At 41.9% G+C, this 19,400-nt stretch overlaps 1 protein-coding gene and 10 non-coding genes across 12 annotated transcripts in view; 1 reads left to right on the top strand and 10 right to left on the bottom strand.

Moving 5' to 3' along the window:
• Window positions 1-11,800, top strand: part of LOC110517923 — a 50,907-nt gene extending 39,107 nt beyond the window's left edge. For both annotated transcript variants that reach the window (XM_036972517.1, XM_036972516.1), the window contains 8 exons: window positions 3,099-3,178; window positions 4,195-4,266; window positions 4,385-4,468; window positions 6,553-6,657; window positions 8,426-8,528; window positions 8,690-8,741; window positions 10,998-11,042; window positions 11,547-11,800. In XM_036972517.1, coding sequence (XP_036828412.1) covers window positions 3,099-3,178; window positions 4,195-4,266; window positions 4,385-4,468; window positions 6,553-6,657; window positions 8,426-8,528; window positions 8,690-8,741; window positions 10,998-11,042; window positions 11,547-11,604 — 599 coding nt within the window. In that variant the 3' untranslated portion in view covers window positions 11,605-11,800. The remainder of the gene's footprint in view (window positions 1-3,098; window positions 3,179-4,194; window positions 4,267-4,384; window positions 4,469-6,552; window positions 6,658-8,425; window positions 8,529-8,689; window positions 8,742-10,997; window positions 11,043-11,546) is intronic.
• Window positions 11,801-13,314: 1,514 nt separating this feature from the next.
• On the bottom strand, window positions 13,315-13,387 carry trnat-cgu. The gene has a single exon. It is a non-coding gene; the product is annotated as a tRNA-Thr (tRNA).
• A 271-nt stretch (window positions 13,388-13,658) lies between these two features.
• Window positions 13,659-13,731, bottom strand: trnam-cau. The gene has a single exon. It is a non-coding gene; the product is annotated as a tRNA-Met (tRNA).
• A 281-nt stretch (window positions 13,732-14,012) lies between these two features.
• trnam-cau lies at window positions 14,013-14,085 on the bottom strand. The gene has a single exon. It is a non-coding gene; the product is annotated as a tRNA-Met (tRNA).
• A 271-nt stretch (window positions 14,086-14,356) lies between these two features.
• On the bottom strand, window positions 14,357-14,429 carry trnam-cau. Its single transcript has one exon. It is a non-coding gene; the product is annotated as a tRNA-Met (tRNA).
• Window positions 14,430-14,711: 282 nt separating this feature from the next.
• Window positions 14,712-14,784, bottom strand: trnam-cau. Its single transcript has one exon. It is a non-coding gene; the product is annotated as a tRNA-Met (tRNA).
• A 626-nt stretch (window positions 14,785-15,410) lies between these two features.
• Window positions 15,411-15,483, bottom strand: trnam-cau. The gene has a single exon. It is a non-coding gene; the product is annotated as a tRNA-Met (tRNA).
• Window positions 15,484-15,765: 282 nt separating this feature from the next.
• On the bottom strand, window positions 15,766-15,838 carry trnam-cau. Its single transcript has one exon. It is a non-coding gene; the product is annotated as a tRNA-Met (tRNA).
• Window positions 15,839-16,116: 278 nt separating this feature from the next.
• Window positions 16,117-16,189, bottom strand: trnam-cau. The gene has a single exon. It is a non-coding gene; the product is annotated as a tRNA-Met (tRNA).
• Window positions 16,190-16,811: 622 nt separating this feature from the next.
• Window positions 16,812-16,884, bottom strand: trnam-cau. The gene has a single exon. It is a non-coding gene; the product is annotated as a tRNA-Met (tRNA).
• A 621-nt stretch (window positions 16,885-17,505) lies between these two features.
• Window positions 17,506-17,578, bottom strand: trnam-cau. The gene has a single exon. It is a non-coding gene; the product is annotated as a tRNA-Met (tRNA).
• Between the last annotated feature and the right edge of the window lie 1,822 nt (window positions 17,579-19,400).

The raw sequence follows: 19,400 nt of genomic DNA, 5'->3' as shown, positions 1-19,400 counted from the left end.
CTATCTCCTGTCTGATATACACACACATCTAGTTATCTCCTGTCTGATATACACACACATCTAGCTATCTCCTGTCTGATATACACACACATCTAGCTATCTCCTGTCTGATACACACACATCTAGCTATCTCCTGTCTGATATACACACACACATCTAGCTATCTCCCGTCTGATATACACACACACATCTAGCTATCTCCTGTCTGATATACACACACACATCTAGCTATCTCCCGTCTGATATACACACACACACATCTAGCTATCTCCTGTCTGATACAAACACACACACACATCTAGCTATCTCCTGTCTGATATACACACACATCTAGTTATCTCCTGTCTGATACACACACACACACACACATCTAGCTATATCCTGTCTGATACACACACACACACACATCTAGCTATATCCTGTCTGATATACACACACATCTAGTTATCTCCTGTCTGATATAGACACACATTTAGCTATCTCCTGTCTGATACACACACACATCTAGCTATCTCCTGTCTGATATAGACACACATCTAGCTATCTCCTGTCTGATATAGACACACATCTAGCTATCTCCTGTCTGATATACACACACATCTAGCTATCTCCTGTCTGATACACACACACACACACATCTAGCTATCTCCTGTCTGATACACACACACACACATCTAGCTATCTCATGTCTGATACACACACACACACACATCTAGCTATCCTGTCTGATACACACACACACACATCTAGCTATATCCTGTCTGATACACACACACATCTAGCTATCTCCTGTCTGATATAGACACACATCTAGCTATCTCCTGTCTGATACACACACACACACACATCTAGATATCTCCTGTCTGATACACACACACACACATCTAGCTATCTCCTGTCTGATATACACACACACACACATCTAGCTATCTCCTGTCTGATATACACACACACACACACACATCTAGCTATCTCCTGTCTGATACACACACACACACACATCTAGATATCTCCTGTCTGATACACACACACACACACACATCTAGCTATCTCCTGTCTGATATACACACACACATCTAGATATCTCCTGTCTGATACACACACACACACATCTAGCTATCTCCTGTCTGATATACACACACACACACACACATCTAGCTATCTCCTGTCTGATACACACACACACACATCTAGCTATCTCCTGTCTGATACACACACACACACACACATCTAGCTATATCCTGTCTGATATACACACACATCTAGTTATCTCCTGTCTGATATAGACACACATCTAGCTATCTCCTGTCTGATATTCACACACATCTAGCTATCTCCCGTCTGATATACACACACATCTAGCTATCTCCTATCTAGCTATCTCACATCTAGCTATCTCTTATATACACACACTTGTCTTGTCCTCCTCCATCTCTCCTCTTGTCTTCTCCTCCTCCCTCTCCTCCCCTCTCTGGTCTTGTCCTCCTCCCTCTCTCCTCTCTCTGTTCCTGTCCTCCTCCATCTCTCCTCTCTTGTCTTGTCCTCCTCCATCTCTCCTCTCTCTGTTCCTGTCCTCCTCCCTCTCTCCTCTCTCTTGTCCTCCTCCATCTCTCCTCTTGTCTTGTCCTCCTCCCTCTCCTCCTCTCTCTGTTCCTGTCCTCCTCCATCTCTCCTCTCTTGTCTTGTCCTCCTCCATCTCCCCTCTCTCTGTTCCTGTCCTCCTCCATCTCTCCTCTTGTCCTGTCCTCCTCCCTCTCTCCTCTCTCTTGTCCTCCTCCCTCTCTCCTCTCTCTGTTCCTGTCCTCCTCCCTCTCTCCTCTTGTCTTGTCCTCCTCCCTCTCCTCCCCTCTCTGGTCTTGTCCTCCTCCCTCTCTCCTCTCTCTGTTCCTGTCCTCCTCCATCTCTCATCTCTTGTCTTGTCCTCCTCCATCTCTCCTCTCTTGTCTTGTCCTCCTCCATCTCTCCTCTCTCTGTTCCTGTCCTCCTCCCTCTCTCCTCTCTCTTGTCCTCCTCCATCTCTCCTCTTGTCTTGTCCTCCTCCCTCTCCTCCTCTCTCTGTTCCTGTCCTCCTCCATCTCTCCTCTTGTCTTGTCCTCCTCCATCTCTCCTCTTGTCTTGTCCTCCTCCCTCTCCTCCTCTCTCTGTTCCTGTCCTCCTCCATCTCTCCTCTTGTCTTGTCCTCCTCCCTCTCCTCCTCTCTCTGTTCCTGTCCTCCTCCATCTCCCCTCTCTTGTCTTGTCCTCCCTCCCTCCCTCTTCTCTCTGTTCCTGTCCTCCTCCATCTCTCCTCCCCTCTCTGTTCCTGTCCTCCTCCCTCTCTCCTCTCTCTTGTCCTCCTCCCTCTCTCCTCTCTCTTGTCCTCCTCCATCTCCCCTCTCTTGTCTTGTCCTCCTCCCTCTCTCCTCGCTCTTGTCCTCCTCCATCTCTCCTCTTGTCTTGTCCTCCTCCCTCTCCTCCTCTCTCTGTTCCTGTCCTCCTCCATCTCTCCTCTTGTCTTGTCCTCCTCCATCTCTCCTCTTGTCTTGTCCTCCTCCCTCTCCTCCTCTCTCTGTTCCTGTCCTCCTCCATCTCTCCTCTTGTCTTGTCCTCCTCCCTCTCCTCCTCTCTCTGTTCCTGTCCTCCTCCATCTCCCCTCTCTTGTCTTGTCCTCCCTCCCTCCCTCTTCTCTCTGTTCCTGTCCTCCTCCATCTCTCCTCCCCTCTCTGTTCCTGTCCTCCTCCCTCTCTCCTCTCTCTTGTCCTCCTCCCTCTCTCCTCTCTCTTGTCCTCCTCCATCTCCCCTCTCTTGTCTTGTCCTCCTCCCTCTCTCCTCTCTCTTGTCCTCCTCCCTCTCTCCTCTCTCTTGTCCTCCTCCCTCTCTCCTCTCTCTGTTCCTGTCCTCCTCCCTCTCTCCTCGTCTTGTCCTCCTCCCTCCCTCTTCTCTCTGTTCCTGTCCTCCTCCATCTCTCCTCCCCTCTGTTCCTGTCCTCCTCCCTCTCTCCTCTCTCTGTTCCTGTCCTCCTCCATCTCTCCTCCCCTCTCTGGTCCTGTCATCCTCCCTCTCTCCACTCTCTTTTCCTGTCCTCCTCCCTCTCTCCTCCTCTCTCTCTTCTTCTTCTAGGTGCTGTGGTTCCCAGGCAGGTTGAGGTGGTGAAGTTTGGCCTGAGGGTTCTGAAGAGCAACATGGCTGTCTACAAGGACGTGAGTCTCACAACCTTGAGTCTAGAACTTCAGACCGCTGAAACTCAGACCTCTGAAACTCAGACCTCTGTAACTCAGAGCGCTGAAACTCAGAGCGCTGAAACTCAGACCCCTGAAACTCAGACCCCTGAAACTCAGACCTCTGAAACTCAGACCTCTGAAACTCAGACCCCTGAAATTCAGACCCCTGAAACTCAGACCTCTGTAACTCAGACCTCTGTAACTCAGACCTCTGAAACTCAGACCTCTGAAACTCAGACCTCTGAAACTCAGACCTCTGAAACTCAGACCTCTGAAACTCAGACCTCTGAAACTCAGACCCCTGAAACTCAGACCTCTGTAACTCAGACCTCTGTAACTCAGACCTCTGAAACTCAGAGCGCTGAAACTCAGAGCGCTGAAACTCAGAGCGCTGAAACTCAGACCTCTGAAACTCAGACCTCTGAAACTCAGACCTCTGAAACTCAGACCTCTGAAACTCAGACCTCTGTAACTCAGACCTCTGAAACTCAGACCTCTGAAACTCAGACCGCTGAAACTCAGAGCGCTGAAACTCAGAGCGCTGAAACTCAGAGCGCTGAAACTCAGAGCGCTGAAACTCAGAGCGCTGAAACTCAGAGCGCTGAAACTCAGACCTCTGAAACTCAGACCTCTGAAACTCAGACCTCTGAAACTCAGACCTCTGAAACTCAGACCTCTGAAACTCAGACCTCTGAAACTCAGACCTCTGAAACTCAGACCTCTGTAACTCAGACCTCTGAAACTCAGACCTCTGAAACTCAGAGCGCTGAAACTCAGAGCGCTGAAACTCAGAGCGCTGAAACTCAGAGCGCTGAAACTCAGACCTCTGAAACTCAGACCTCTGAAACTCAGAGCGCTGAAACTCAGACCCCTGAAACTCAGACCCCTGAAACTCAGACCTCTGAAACTCAGACCCCTGAAACTCAGACCTCTGAAACTCAGAAATGGGCAGTCATTCGACCTGTGTGGACATAATGTGTGTATCTGTGTTTCAGTCTCAGAGTTGGGCATACTTTCTCCACGTGCTCAATTCTCCTGCTGGTCCTCCTGACACTGCCTTTCTGACGGTACACACACACACACACACACACACACACACACACACACACACACACACACACACACACGCTTGTCTTTCTCTGGGCTGTTGCTGTTGTTGTTGTTTCAGCATTGTGTGTTTTGTAGGAGGCGAGAAACGTTACCATGGAGATCCTGCTGAACCAGGGATCTCTGGGACACCTCATCCAGATCCCACGGACCTTCCTGATGGTGTGCACACCACACACACACACTCACATTGTACACACACACACACACACACACACTCACATTATACACACACACTCACACACACCACACACACACACTCACATTATACACACACACCACACACACACACTCACATTATACACACACACTCACACACACCACACACACACTCACATTATACACACACACTCACACACACCACACACACACTCACATTATACACACACACTCACACACACCACACACACACTCACATTATACACACACACTCACACACACACACTCACATTATACACACACACTCACACACACCACACACACACTCACATTATACACACACACTCACACACACACACTCACACACTCACATTATACACACACACTCACACACACCACACACACACTCACACACTCACATTATACACACACACTCACACACACCACACACACACACTCACATTATACACACACACTCACACATGGTAACAAGCGTTCTATTATAAAGGCTGTCATGGTAACAAGCGTTCTATTATAAAGGCTGTCATGGTAACAAGCGTTCTATTATAAAGGCTGTCATGGTAACAAGCGTTCTATTATAAAGGCTGTCATGGTAACAAGCGTTCTATTATAAAGGCTGTCATGGTAACAAGCGCTCTATTATAAAGGCTGTCATGGTAACAAGCGTTCTATTATAAAGGCTGTCATGGTAACAAGCGTTCTATTATAAAGGCTGTCATGGTAACAAACGTTCTATTATAAAGGCTGTCATGGTAACAAGCGTTCTATTATAAAGGCTGTCATGGTAACAAGCGTTCTATTATAAAGGCTGTCATGGTAACAAGCGTTCTATTATAAAGGCTGTCGTGGTAACAAGCGCTCTATTATAAAGGCTGTCATGGTAACAAACGTTCTATTATAAAGGCTGTCATGGTAACAAGCGCTCTATTATAAAGGCTGTCATGGTAACAAACGTTCTATTATAAAGGCTGTCATGGTAACAAGCGTTCTAATATAAAGGCTGTCATGGTAACAAGCGTTCTATTATAAAGGCTGTCGTGGTAACAAGCGTTCTATTATAAAGGCTGTCATGGTAACAAGCGCTCTATTATAAAGGCTGTCATGGTAACAAGCGCTCCCATTTGAAGTAAAGTCTAGATATTAGAATGCTTTCTGTAAAAAAATGTAGCTGTGAGTTAGTTTCACATAATCCACTTTTTATTTAACACACAGAGACTGAACATGTAGGTCATATTCTGTTTCTTAATTAGTTAAAACATGCATTTTCCCCCGTAGGGGTGTCACCTTTCGGGGGCCTCACCAGTTTGCATCCCTGAGTATAATTCATGTGTATTTCTTTAATTGATTGCTGTTGGTAACTTGTGTGTGTTTATCTAGGTGTATCCAGACCAGGCCCTGTTGCTGTTGGTAACTTGTGTGTGTTTATCTAGGTGTATCCAGACCAGGCCCTGTTGCTGTTGGTAACTTGTGTGTGTTTATCTAGGTGTATCCAGACCAGGCCCTGTTGCTGTTGGTAACTTGTGTGTGTTTATCTAGGTGTATCCAGACCAGGCCCTGTTGCTGTTGGTAACTTGTGTGTGTTTATCTAGGTGTATCCAGACCAGGCCCTGTTGCTGTTGGTAACTTGTGTGTGTTTATCTAGGTGTATCCAGACCAGGCCCTGTTGCTGTTGGTAACTTGTGTGTGTTTATCTAGGTGTATCCAGACCAGGCCCTGTTGCTGTTGGTAACTTGTGTGTGTTTATCTAGGTGTATCCAGACCAGGCCCTGTTGCTGTTGGTAACTTGTGTGTGTTTATCTAGGTGTATCCAGACCAGGCCCTGTTGCTGTTGGTAACTTGTGTGTGTTTATCTAGGTGTATCCAGACCAGGCCCTGTTGCTGTTGGTAACTTGTGTGTGTTTATCTAGGTGTATCCAGACCAGGCCCTGTTGCTGTTGGTAACTTGTGTGTGTTTATCTAGGTGTATCCAGACCAGGCCCTGTTGCTGTTGGTAACTTGTGTGTGTTTATCTAGGTGTATCCAGACCAGGCCCTGTTGCTGTTGGTAACTTGTGTGTGTTTATCTAGGTGTATCCAGACCAGGCCCTGTTGCTGTTGGTAACTCAGGCTCTGGCGCTACGGATCCTCCACGAACCTCTGACCCCAGCTCTACCTGTCCTCAACTATTACAAGGTATACCTCTCCTCTGACCCCTGCTCTCTCCTCTGACCCCCGCTCTCTCCTCTGACCTCCGCTCTACCTGTCCTCAACTATTACAAGGTATACCTTCTGGGCGCTCATGTTGGGTGTCTTTTAGGTCCCAGTTGTTGTTGCTAGTCAACTTTCAGTGGACAACCCCATAGTGTCTTTCAGAACCCCTCATAAAAACCCACCTGTTTAGTTTTGGTTGTTGTCAATGACTCTGTTTGGCAATGACATGTAGTGGTAGGATGAGAAATGACATGGATTGGTAGGATGAGAAATGACATGGATTGGTAGGATGAGAAATGACATGGAGTGGTAGGATGAGAAATGACATGGAGTGGAAGGATGAGAAATTACATGGATTGGTAGGATGAGAAATGACATGGAGTGGAAGGATGAGAAATGACATGGAGTGGAAGGATGAGAAATGACATGGATTGGTAGGATGAGAAATGACATGGAGCGGTAGGATGAGAAATGACATGGAGTGGAAGTTTGAGAAATTACATGGATTGGTAGGATGAGAAATGACATGGAGTGGAAGGATGAGAAATTACATGGATTGGTAGGATGAGAAATGACATGGAGTGGAAGGATGAGAAATGACATGGAGTGGAAGGATGAGAAATTACATGGATTGGTAGGATGAGAAATGACATGGAGTGGAAGGATGAGAAATGACATGGAGTGGAAGGATGAGAAATGACATGGATTGGTAGGATGAGAAATGACATGGAGCGGTAGGATGAGAAATGACATGGAGTGGAAGGATGAGAAATTACATGGAGGGTAGGATGAGAAATGACATGGAGGGTATAAAAGGCCTGCTACCTAGACTAGTGACAACACCTCCAGCATTTCTTTTACCTTTATAATTCTTATTTTCTATGACGGCCTAGGAACAGTGGGTTAACTGCCTGTTCAGGGGCAGATGGACAGATTTGTACCTTGTCAGCTCGGGGGTTTGAACTTGAACTTGCAACCTTTCAGCTACTAGTCCAACACTATAACCACTAGGCTATCCTGCCGCCCCTGTTCTGAAATTGTTTTCTGCATCTCAATCTCATCTGAAAAAGTTTTTTTTTAAAAAATTAAATAGCTCTCCTTGGGTCCTCGCAGTGCTAGAGGCGTCACTACAGACCCGGGTTTGATTACAACCGGCCGTGATTGGGAGTCCTATAGGGTTTACTCGGCTCATTGCACTCTAGCGACTCCTTGTGGCGGGCCTGGCGCCTGCAGGCTGACTCCGGTCGTCAGGTGTTTACCGGGTTAAGTTGGTGGGTGTTAAGAAGTGTGGTTTGAAGAGGGTCAGGTTTCAGAGGACACATGACTCGACTTTCGCCTCCCGAGCCTGTTGGGGAGTTGCAGCGATGAGACAAGATCAAAATCGGGGAGTCAAAAAAATTAAACTACAACAAAAACTATAGGGTTTTTGTGTGTAGTTCCAGTAATATTAGATTAACTTGTTTATTTATTTGTGTGTAGTTCCAGTAATACTATATACTAGATTAACTGACTAGTTTATTTATTTGTGTTGTGTGTGTTGGGCTTTACTGTTGTTGTAGGGACCAGAAGTCCTCACAAGGATAGTAAAACAAGGACCATTTGGACAAGTGGGGACAATTCGTCCCCCCCCCCCACAGGGAAAAGGTTAGGAAGGGGAAAGGGTTAGGAAGAATAGGATTTTGAACGGGAATCAATTTGTTTGGTCCCCACAAGAATAGTAAGACCAACGTGTGTGTCTCTGTGTGTGCAGGGTCATGTGTGGGCCTTGAGGTGGCTTGTTGGGTTCCTGTCTTCGTCTCCTGGAAGACTGGAGTCCTTCCTCAGAGGGGTAGCAGTGGAGCTGCACAACACTGGTACACACACACACTCACACACACACACACACACCCATGTACTCACACACACACACACACACACACACACACACACACACACACACACACACCCATGTAGACACACACACTGAATGAACATGTTTTGTCTGTCTCTCGCTGAATGTTTTCTTTCTCTGCAGATGGATCCCAGCTGTCGCCCTCCTCCTTCCCTTCTTCCTCCCTCAAAGACCAGTGAGTTCTGTCATTCTGAACTGACTCTAAACATTTCAGTATGTAACATATCAGTATGTAACATATCAGTATGTAACATATCAGGGGGTAATATATCAGTATGTAACATATCAGGGGGTAATATATCAGTATGTAACATATCAGGGGGTAACATATCAGTATGTAACATCAGCGCATAACATATCAGTATGTAACATATCAGCGGGTAACATATCAGTATGTAACATAGCAGTATGTAACATATCAGTATGTAACATATCAGTATGTAACATATCAGCGCATAACATATCAGTATGTAACATATCAGTATGTAACATATCAGCGGGTAATATATCAGTAACATATCAGTATGTAACATATCAGTGGGTAACATATCAGTGTGTAACATATCAGTATGTAACATGTCAGTATGTAACATATCAGTGGGTAACATATCAGTATGTAACATATCAGTATGTAACATATCAGTGGGTAACATATCAGTATGTAACATATCAGTGTGTAACATATCAGTATGTAACATATCAGTATGTAACATATCAGCGGGTAATATATCAGTATGTAACATATCAGTAACATATCAGTATGTAACATATCAGTGGGTAACATATCAGTGTGTAACATATCAGTATGTAACATATCAGTGTGTAACATATCAGTATGTAACATATCAGTGTGTAACATATCAGTATGTAACATATCAGTGTGTAACATATCAGTATGTAACATATCAGCGGATAACATATCAGTATGTAACATATCAGTATGTAACATATCAGTATGTAACATATCAGCGGGTAATATATCAGTATGTAACATATCAGTGTGTAACATATCAGTGTGTAACATATCAGTATGTAACATATCAGTATGTAACATATCAGCGGGTAATATATCAGTATGTAACATATCAGTATGTAACATATCAGCGGGTAATATATCAGTATGTAACATATCAGCGGGTAACATATCAGTATGTAACATATCAGTATGTAACATATCAGCGGGTAACATATCAGTGTGTAACATATCAGTGGGTAACATATCAGTAACATATCAGTATGTAACATATCAGCGGGTAATATATCAGTATGTAACATATCAGTATGTAACATATCAGTATGTAACATATCAGCGGGTAATATATCAGTATGTAACATATCAGTATGTAATATATCAGTGTGTAACATATCAGCGGGTAATATATCAGTATGTAACATATCAGTATGTAACATATCAGTATGTAACATATCAGCGGGTAATATATCAGTATGTAACATATCAGTATGTAATATATCAGTGTGTAACATATCAGCGGGTAATATATCAGTATGTAACATATCAGTGTGTAACATATCAGCGGGTAATATATCAGTATGTAACATATCAGTGTGTAACATATCAGCGGGTAACATATCAGTATGTAACATATCAGTATGTAACATATCAGTATGTAACATATCAGTATGTAACATATCAGTATGTAACATATCAGTATGTAACATATCAGTATGTAACATATCAGTGTGTAACATATCAGTAACATATCAGCGGGTAACATATCAGTGTGTAACATATCAGCGGGTAACATATCAGTATGTAACATATCAGTATGTAACATATCAGTATGTAACATATCAGTATGTAACATATCAGTGTGTAACATATCAGTATGTAACATATCAGCGGGTAATATATCAGTATGTAACATATCAGTGTGTAAATGATGTAAATATATCACTAGCCACTTTAAACAATGCTACCTTATATAATGTTACTTACCCTACATTATTCATCTCATACGCATACGTATATACTGTACTCTATATCATCGACGGTATCCTTATGTAATACATGTATCACTAGCCACTTTATACTATACTATGCCACTTTGTTTACATACTCATCTCATTTGTACATACTGTACTCGATACCATCTACTGTATCTTGCCTATGCTGCTCTGTACCATCACACATTCATATATCCTTATGTACATATTCTTTATCCCCTTACACTGTGTACAAGACAGTAGTTTTGGAATTGTTAGTTAGATTACTTGTTATTACTGCATTGTCGGAACTAGAAGCACAAGCATTTCGCTACACTCGCATTAACATCTGCTAACCATGTGTATGTGACAAATAAAATTTGATTTGATATCAGTATGTAACATATCAGTGGATAACATATCAGTATGTAATATATCAGTATGTAACATATCAGGGGGTAACATGTCTGTATTGTTCTGTCTCCAGGCCTGACCCCTTCTGGCACTACTACCTCACAGACTTTATCAGAGAGTAAGTCTCACAACACACTCTGCCCCTTCTCTACAAGACTCCCGTCCCCCCCTTCTCTACAAGAGTCCCCGTCCCCCCCTTCTCTACAAGACTCCCGTCCCCCCCTTCTCTACAAGAGTCCCCGTCCCCCCTTCTCTACAAGAGTCCCCATCCCCCCCTTCTCTACAAGAGTCCCCATCCCCCCCTTCTCTACAAGAGTCCCCATCCCCCCCTTCTCTACAAGAGTCCCGTCCCCCCCTTCTCTACAAGAGTCCCCATCCCCCCCTTCTCTACAAGAGTCCCGTCCCCCCCTTCTCTACAAGAGTCCCCATCCCCCCCTTCTCTACAAGAGTCCCCATCCCCCCCTTCTCTACAAGAGTCCCGTCCCCCCCTTCTCTACAAGAGTAGAAAACAGAGCAGTGTCTGTTGTGTTACTGACGGAGTGTCTGTTGTGTTACTGACGGAGTGTCTGTTGTGTTACTGACGGAGTGTCTGTTGTGTTACTGACTGTGTGTCTGTCTCCAGGACTCTATCTGTAATCCCGGACTGCAGCAGACTGGACCTGGATCAGACTGGAGTGTGACTCAGACTGGAGTGTGTGTGCGTGTGTGTGTGTGTGTGCGTATGTATGTGTGTGTGGGCGCGTGAGAACGTCTCTGAACACGTGGAAGCAACGAAGAAGAGGACAATGATAGTATAATAATGTGTTTATCTGACTGTTAATAAGACCTTTTGTGCCTTTTTCTTTCTACAAATAAACAGATTATTTTATTTATCCGTATCACCGGAGTATGACTGCGGTGTAAAACGTGTGAGAGTAAATAGTGTGTTTTGGCTGCTCTTCATTATTTACTGAACACATTATTAATAATAAACACTTCTGGTTGCTGCTTTTACACGATGACGTCACAATCGCGTTCCGTTGTTCTGTCACAATGGGTTGTTGTTCTGACGAGCACACAACCCGGAGGGAAAGATCTGTTTTACACGTAGCTTTTTCAAAGTAATACATATTGATATGGACCTTAAGATGTGGTATCCACCTTGACAAAATATATGTATGGTCTGAAATTCTACAACCCCTGAGACTAAAAGATTGATTTCATTCTAAAGTAATACATATCGATATGGACCTTAAGATGTGGCATCCACCTTGACAAAAGTACGTATTGTGTGAAAGTCCAGAACGACAGAAAATTAATTTTCACTTCAGCCAACACTGTTTTTTTAAAAGCTTTGCTGCCCCGTGTGAGGATCAAACTCACGACCTTCAGATTATGAGACTGAAACGCTACCTACTGCGCTAACGAGGCCCTTCTTGCAAAAATATCCAAAAAGAAGAAAAAAAAATATTGATGCCGAACATCAAATTTTGACACTGATGTTGGAACCACCGTTCCAAAATATATGTATGGTCTGAAATTCTACAACCCCTGAGACAAAAAGATTGATTTCATTCTAAAGTAATACATATCGATATGGACCTTAAGATGTGGTATCCACCTTGACAAAAGTACGTATTGTGTGAAAGTCCAGAACGACAGTGAATGAATTTTCACTTCATCTTCAGCCAACACTGTCTTTTTAAATGCTTTTGCTGCCACGTGTGAGGATCGAACTCACGACCTTTAGATTATGAGACTGACGCGCTACCTACTGCGCTAACGAGGCCCTTCTTGCAAAAATATCCAAAAAGAAGAAAAAAAAATATTGATACCGAACATCAAATTTTGACACTGATGTTGGAACCACCGTTCCAAAATATATGTATGGTCTGAAATTCTACAACCCCTGAGACAAAAAGATTGATTTCATTCTAAAGTAATACATATCGATATGGACCTTAAGATGTGGTATCCACCTTGACAAAAGTATGTATTGTGTGAAAGTCCAGAACGACAGAGAATTAATTTTCACTTCATCCAACACTGTCTTTTTAAAAGCTTTGCTGCCCCATGTGAGGATCGAACTCACGACCTTCATATTATGAGACTGACGCGCTACCTACTGCGCTAACGAGGCCCTTCTTGCAAAAATGTCCAAAAAGAAGAAAAAAAAATATTGATACCGAACATCAAATTTTTGAAACCACCGTGCCAAAATATATGTATGGTCTGAAATTCTACAACCCCTGAGACAAAAAGATTGATTTCATTCTAAAGTAATACATATCGATATGGACCTTAAGATGTGGTATCCACCTTGACAAAAGTATGTATTGTGTGAAAGTCCAGAACAACAGTGAATTCATTTTCACTTCATCTTCAGCCAACACTCTTTTTAAAAGCTTTGCTGCCCCGTGTGAGGATCGAACTCACGACCTTCAGATTACGAGACTGACGCGCTACCTACTGCGCTAACGAGGCCCTTCTTGCAAAAATGTCCAAAAATAAGAAAAAAAAATATTGATACCGAACATCACATTTTTGAAACCACCGTGCCAAAATATATGTATGGTCTGAAATTCTACAACCCCTGAGACAAAAAGATTGATTTCATTCTAAAGTAATACATATCGATATGGACCTTAAGATGTGGTATCCACCTTGACAAAAGTATGTATTGTGTGAAAGTCCAGAACAACAGTGAATTCATTTTCACTTCATCTTCAGCCAACACTCTTTTTAAAAGCTTTGCTGCCCCGTGTGAGGATCGAACTCACGACCTTCAGATTATGAGACTGACGCGCTACCTACTGCGCTAACAAGGCCCTTCTTTCAAAAGTGTCCAAAAATAAGAAAAAAAAATATTGATACCGAACATCAAATTTTGACACTGATGTTGAAACCACCGTGCCAAAATATATGTATGGTCTGAAATTCTACAACCCCTGAGACAAAAAGATTGATTTCATTCTAAAGTATACATATCGATATGGACCTTAAGATGTGGTATCCACCTTGACAAAAGTATGTATTGTGTGAAAGTCCAGAACGACAGTGAATTCATTTTCACTTCATCTTCAGCCAACACTCTTTTTAAAGGCTTTGCTGCCCCGTGTGAGGATCGAACTCACGACCTTCAGATTATGAGACTGACGCGCTACCTACTGCGCTAACGAGGCCCTTCTTACTAAAGTGTCCAAAAAGAAGGAAAAAAAATATCGATACCGAACATCAAATTTTTGAAACCACCGTGCCAAAATATATGTATGGTCTGAAATTCTACAACCCCTGAGACAAAAAGATTGATTTCATTCTAAAGTAATACATATCGATATGGACCTTAAGATGTGGTATCCACCTTGACAAAAGTATGTATTGTGTGAAAGTCCAGAAAGACAGTGAATTAATTTTCACTTCATCTTCAGCCAACACTCTTTTTAAAAGCTTTGCTGCCCCGTGTGAGGATCGAACTCACGACCTTCAGATTATGAGACTGACGCGCTACCTACTGCGCTAACAAGGCCCTTCTTGTAAAAATGTCCAAAAATAAGAAAAAAAAATATTGATACCGAACATCAAATTTTGACACTGATGTTGAAACCACCGTGCCAAAATATATGTATGGTCTGAAATTCTACAACCCCTGAGACAAAAAGATTGATTTCATTCTAAAGTAATACATATCGATATGGACCTTAAGATGTGGTATCCACCTTGACAAAAGTATGTATTGTGTGAAAGTCCAGAACGACAGTGAATTCATTTTCACTTCATCTTCAGCCAACACTCTTTTTAAAAGCTTTGCTGCCCCGTGTGAGGATCGAACTCACGACCTTCAGATTATGAGACTGACGCGCTACCTACTGCGCTAACGAGGCCCTTCTTGCAAAATTGTCCAAAAAGAAGAAAAAAAAATATCGATACCGAACATCAAATTTTTGAAAACACCGTGCCAAAATATATGTATGGTCTGAAATTCTACAACCCCTGAGACAAAAAGATTGATTTCATTCTAAAGTAATACATATCGATATGGACCTTAAGATGTGGTATCCACCTTGACAAAAGTATGTATTGTGTGAAAGTCCAGAAAGACAGTGAATTAATTTTCACTTCATCTTCAGCCAACACTCTTTTTAAAAGCTTTGCTGCCCCGCGTGAGGATCGAACTCACGACCTTCAGATTATGAGACTGACGCGCTACCTACTGCGCTAACAAGGCCCTTCTTGTAAAAATGTCCAAAAATAAGAAAAAAAAATATTGATACCGAACATCAAATTTTGACACTGATGTTGAAACCACCGTTCCAAAATATATGTATGGTCTGAAATTCTACAACCCCTGAGACAAAAAGATTGATTTCATTCTAAAGTAATACATATCGATATGGACCTTAAGATGTGGTATCCACCTTGACAAAAGTATGTATTGTGTGAATGTCCAGAACGACAGTGAATTCATTTTCACTTCATCTTCAGCCAACACTCTTTTTAAAGGCTTTGCTGCCCCGTGTGAGGATCGAACTCACGACCTTCAGATTATGAGACTGACGCGCTACCTACTGCGCTAACAAGGCCCTTCTTTCAAAAGTGTCCAAAAATAAGAAAAAAAAATATTGATACCGAACATCAAATTTTGACACTGATGTTGAAACCACCGTGCCAAAATATATGTATGGTCTGAAATTCTACAACCCCTGAGACAAAAAGATTGATTTCATTCTAAAGTAATACATATCGATATGGACCTTAAGATGTGGTATCCACCTTGACAAAAGTATGTATTGTGTGAAAGTCCAGAACGACAGTGAATTCATTTTCACTTCATCTTCAGCCAACACTCTTTTTAAAAGCTTTGCTGCCCCGTGTGAGGATCGAACTCACGACCTTCAGATTATGAGACTGACGCGCTACCTACTGCGCTAACGAGGCCCTTCTTGCAAAATTGTCCAAAAAGAAGAAAAAAAAATATTGATACCGAACATCAAATCTTGACACTGATGTTGAAACCACCGTTCCAAAATATATGTATGGTCTGAAATTCTACAACCCCTGAGACAAAAAGATTGATTTCATTCTAAAGTAATACATATCGATATGGACCTTAAGATGTGGTATCCACCTTGACAGAAGTATGTATTGTGTGAAAGTCCAGAACGACAGAGAATTAATTTTCACTTCATCCAACACTGTCTTTTCAAAAGCTTTGCTGCCCCGTGTGAGGATCGAACTCACGACCTTCAGATTATGAGACTGACACGCTACCTACTGCGCTAACGAGGCCCTTCTTGAAAAAATGTCCAAAAAGAAGAAAAAAAAATATTGATACCGAACATCAAATTTTGACACTGATGTTGAAACCACCGTTCCAAAATATATGTATGGTCTGAAATTCTACAACCCCTGAGACAAAAAGATTGATTTCATTCTAAAGTAATACATATCGATATGGACCTTAAGATGTGGTATCCACCTTGACAAAAGTATGTATTGTGTGAAAGTCCAGAACGACAGAGAATTAATTTTCACTTCATCCAACAATGTCTTTTTAATAGCTTTGCTGCCCCGTGTGAGGATCGAACTCACGACCTTCAGATTATGAGACTGACGCTCTACCTACTGCGCTAACGAGGCCCTTCTTGCAAAAATGTCCAAAAAGAAGAAAAAAAAATATTGATACCGAACATCAAATTTTTGAAACCACCGTGCCAAAATATATGTATGGTCTGAAATTCTACAACCCCTGAGACAAAAAGATTGATTTCATTCTAAAGTAATACATATCGATATGGACCTTAAGATGTGGTATCCACCTTGACAAAAGTATGTATTGTGTGAAAGTCCAGAACAACAGTGAATTCATTTTCACTTCATCTTCAGCCAACACTCTTTTTAAAAGCTTTGCCGCCCCGTGTGAGGATCGAACTCACGACCTTCAGATTATGAGACTGACGCGCTACCTACTGCGCTAACGAGGCCCTTCATGTAAAAATGTCAAGAAGAACAAAAAAAAATATTGATACCGAACATCAAATTTTGACACTGATGTTGGAACCACCGTTCCAAAATATATGTATGGTCTGAAATTCTACAACCCCTGAGACAAAAAGATTGATTTCATTCTAAAGTAATACATATCGATATGGACCTTAAGATGTGGTATCCACCTTGACAAAAGTATGTATTGTGTGAAAGTCCAGAACAACAGTGAATTCATTTTCACTTCATCTTCAGCCAACACTCTTTTTAAAAGCTTTGCTGCCCCGTGTGAGGATCAAACTCACGACCTTCAGATTATGAGACTGACCCGCTACCTACTGCGCAAACGAGGCCCTTCTTTCAGAAGTGTCCAAAAATAAGAAAAAAAAATATCGATACCGAACATCAAATTTTTGAAACCACCGTGCCAAAATATATGTATGGTCTGAAATTCTACAACCCCTGAGACAAAAAGATTGATTTCATTCTAAAGTAATACATATCGATATGGACCTTAAGATGTGGTATCCACCTTGACAAAAGTATGTATTGTGTGAAAGTCCAGAACGACAGAAAATTAATTTTCACTTCATCCAACACTGTCTTTTTAAAAGCTTTGCTGCCCCGTGTGAGGATCGAACTCACGACCTTCAGATTATGAGACTGACGCGCTACCTACTGCGCTAACGAGGCCCTTCTTGTAAAAATGTCCAAAAAGAAGAAAAAAAAATATTGATACCGAACATCAAATTTTTGAAACCACCGTGCCAAAATATATGTATGGTCTGAAATTCTACAACCCCTGAGACAAAAAGATTGATTTCATTCTAAAGTAATACATATCGATATGGACCTTAAGATGTGGTATCCACCTTGACAAAAGTATGTATTGTGTGAAAGTCCAGAAAGACAGTGAATTAATTTTCACTTCATCTTCAGCCAACACTCTTTTTAAAGGCTTTGCTGCCCCGTGTGAGGATCGAACTCACGACCTTCAGATTATGAGACTGATGCGCTACCTACTAACGAGGCCCTTCATGTAAAAATGTCCAAAAAGAAGAAAAAAAAATATTGATACCGAACATCAAATTTTGACACTGATGTTGGAACCACCGTTCCAAAATATATGTATGGTCTGAAATTCTACAACCCCTGAGACAAAAATATTCATTTCATTCTAAAGTAATACATATCGATATGGACCTTAAGATGTGGCATCCACCTTGACAAAAGTACGTATTGTGTGAAAGTCCAGAACGACAGAAAATTAATTTTCACTTCAGCCAACACTGTTTTTTTAAAAGCTTTGCTGCCCCGTGTGAGGATCGAACTCACGACCTTCAGATTATGAGACTGACGCTCTACCTACTGCGCTAACGAGGCCCTTCTTTCAAATATGTCCAAAAAGAAGGAAAAAAGATATTGATACCGAACATCAAATTTTTTAAACCACCGTGCCAAAATATATGTATGGTCTGAAATTCTACAACCCCTGAGACAAAAAGATTGATTTCATTCTAAAGTAATACATATCGATATGGACCTTAAGATGTGGTATCCACCTTGACAAAAGTATGTATTGTGTGAAAGTCCAGAACGACAGAAAATTAATTTTCACTTCAGCCAACACTGTTTTTTTAAAAGCTTTGCTGCCCCGTGTGAGGATCAAACTCACGACCTTCAGATTATGAGACTGAAACGCTACCTACTGCGCTAACGAGGCCCTTCTTGCAAAAATATCCAAAAAGAAGAAAAAAAAATATTGATGCCGAACATCAAATTTTGACACTGATGTTGGAACCACCGTTCCAAAATATATGTATGGTCTGAAATTCTACAACCCCTGAGACAAAAAGATTGATTTCATTCTAAAGTAATACATATCGATATGGACCTTAAGATGTGGTATCCACCTTGACAAAAGTATGTATTGTGTGAAAATCCAGAACGACAGTGAATTCATTTTCACTTCATCTTCAGCCAACACTCTTTTTAAAAGCTTTGCTGCCCCGTGTGAGGATCGAACTCACGACCTTCAGATTATGAGACTGATGCGCTACCTACTAACGAGGCCCTTCATGTAAAAATGTCCAAAAAGAAGAAAAAAAAATATTGATACCGAACATCAAATTTTGACACTGATGTTGGAACCACCGTGCCAAAATATATGTATGGTCTGAAATTCTACAACCCCTGAGACAAAAAGATTGATTTCATTCTAAAGTAATACATATCGATATGGACCTTAAGATGTGGTATCCACCTTGACAAAAGTACGTATTGTGTGAAAGTCCAGAACGACAGTGAATGAATTTTCACTTCATCTTCAGCCAACACTGTCTTTTTAAATGCTTTTGCTGCCACGTGTGAGGATCGAACTCACGACCTTCAGATTATGAGACTGACGCGCTACCTACTGCGCTAAAGAGGCCCTTCTTACAAAAATATCCAAAAAGAAGAAAAAAAAATATTGATACCGAACATCAAATTTTGACACTGATGTTGGAACCACCGT

Source organism: Oncorhynchus mykiss, unplaced genomic scaffold (genome assembly GCF_013265735.2).
Source record: "Oncorhynchus mykiss isolate Arlee unplaced genomic scaffold, USDA_OmykA_1.1 un_scaffold_169, whole genome shotgun sequence".
Taxonomy (NCBI): domain Eukaryota; kingdom Metazoa; phylum Chordata; class Actinopteri; order Salmoniformes; family Salmonidae; genus Oncorhynchus; species Oncorhynchus mykiss.
Note: the sequence above shows the minus strand (reverse complement) of the source record. Positions and strands in the feature narration are given on the sequence as shown.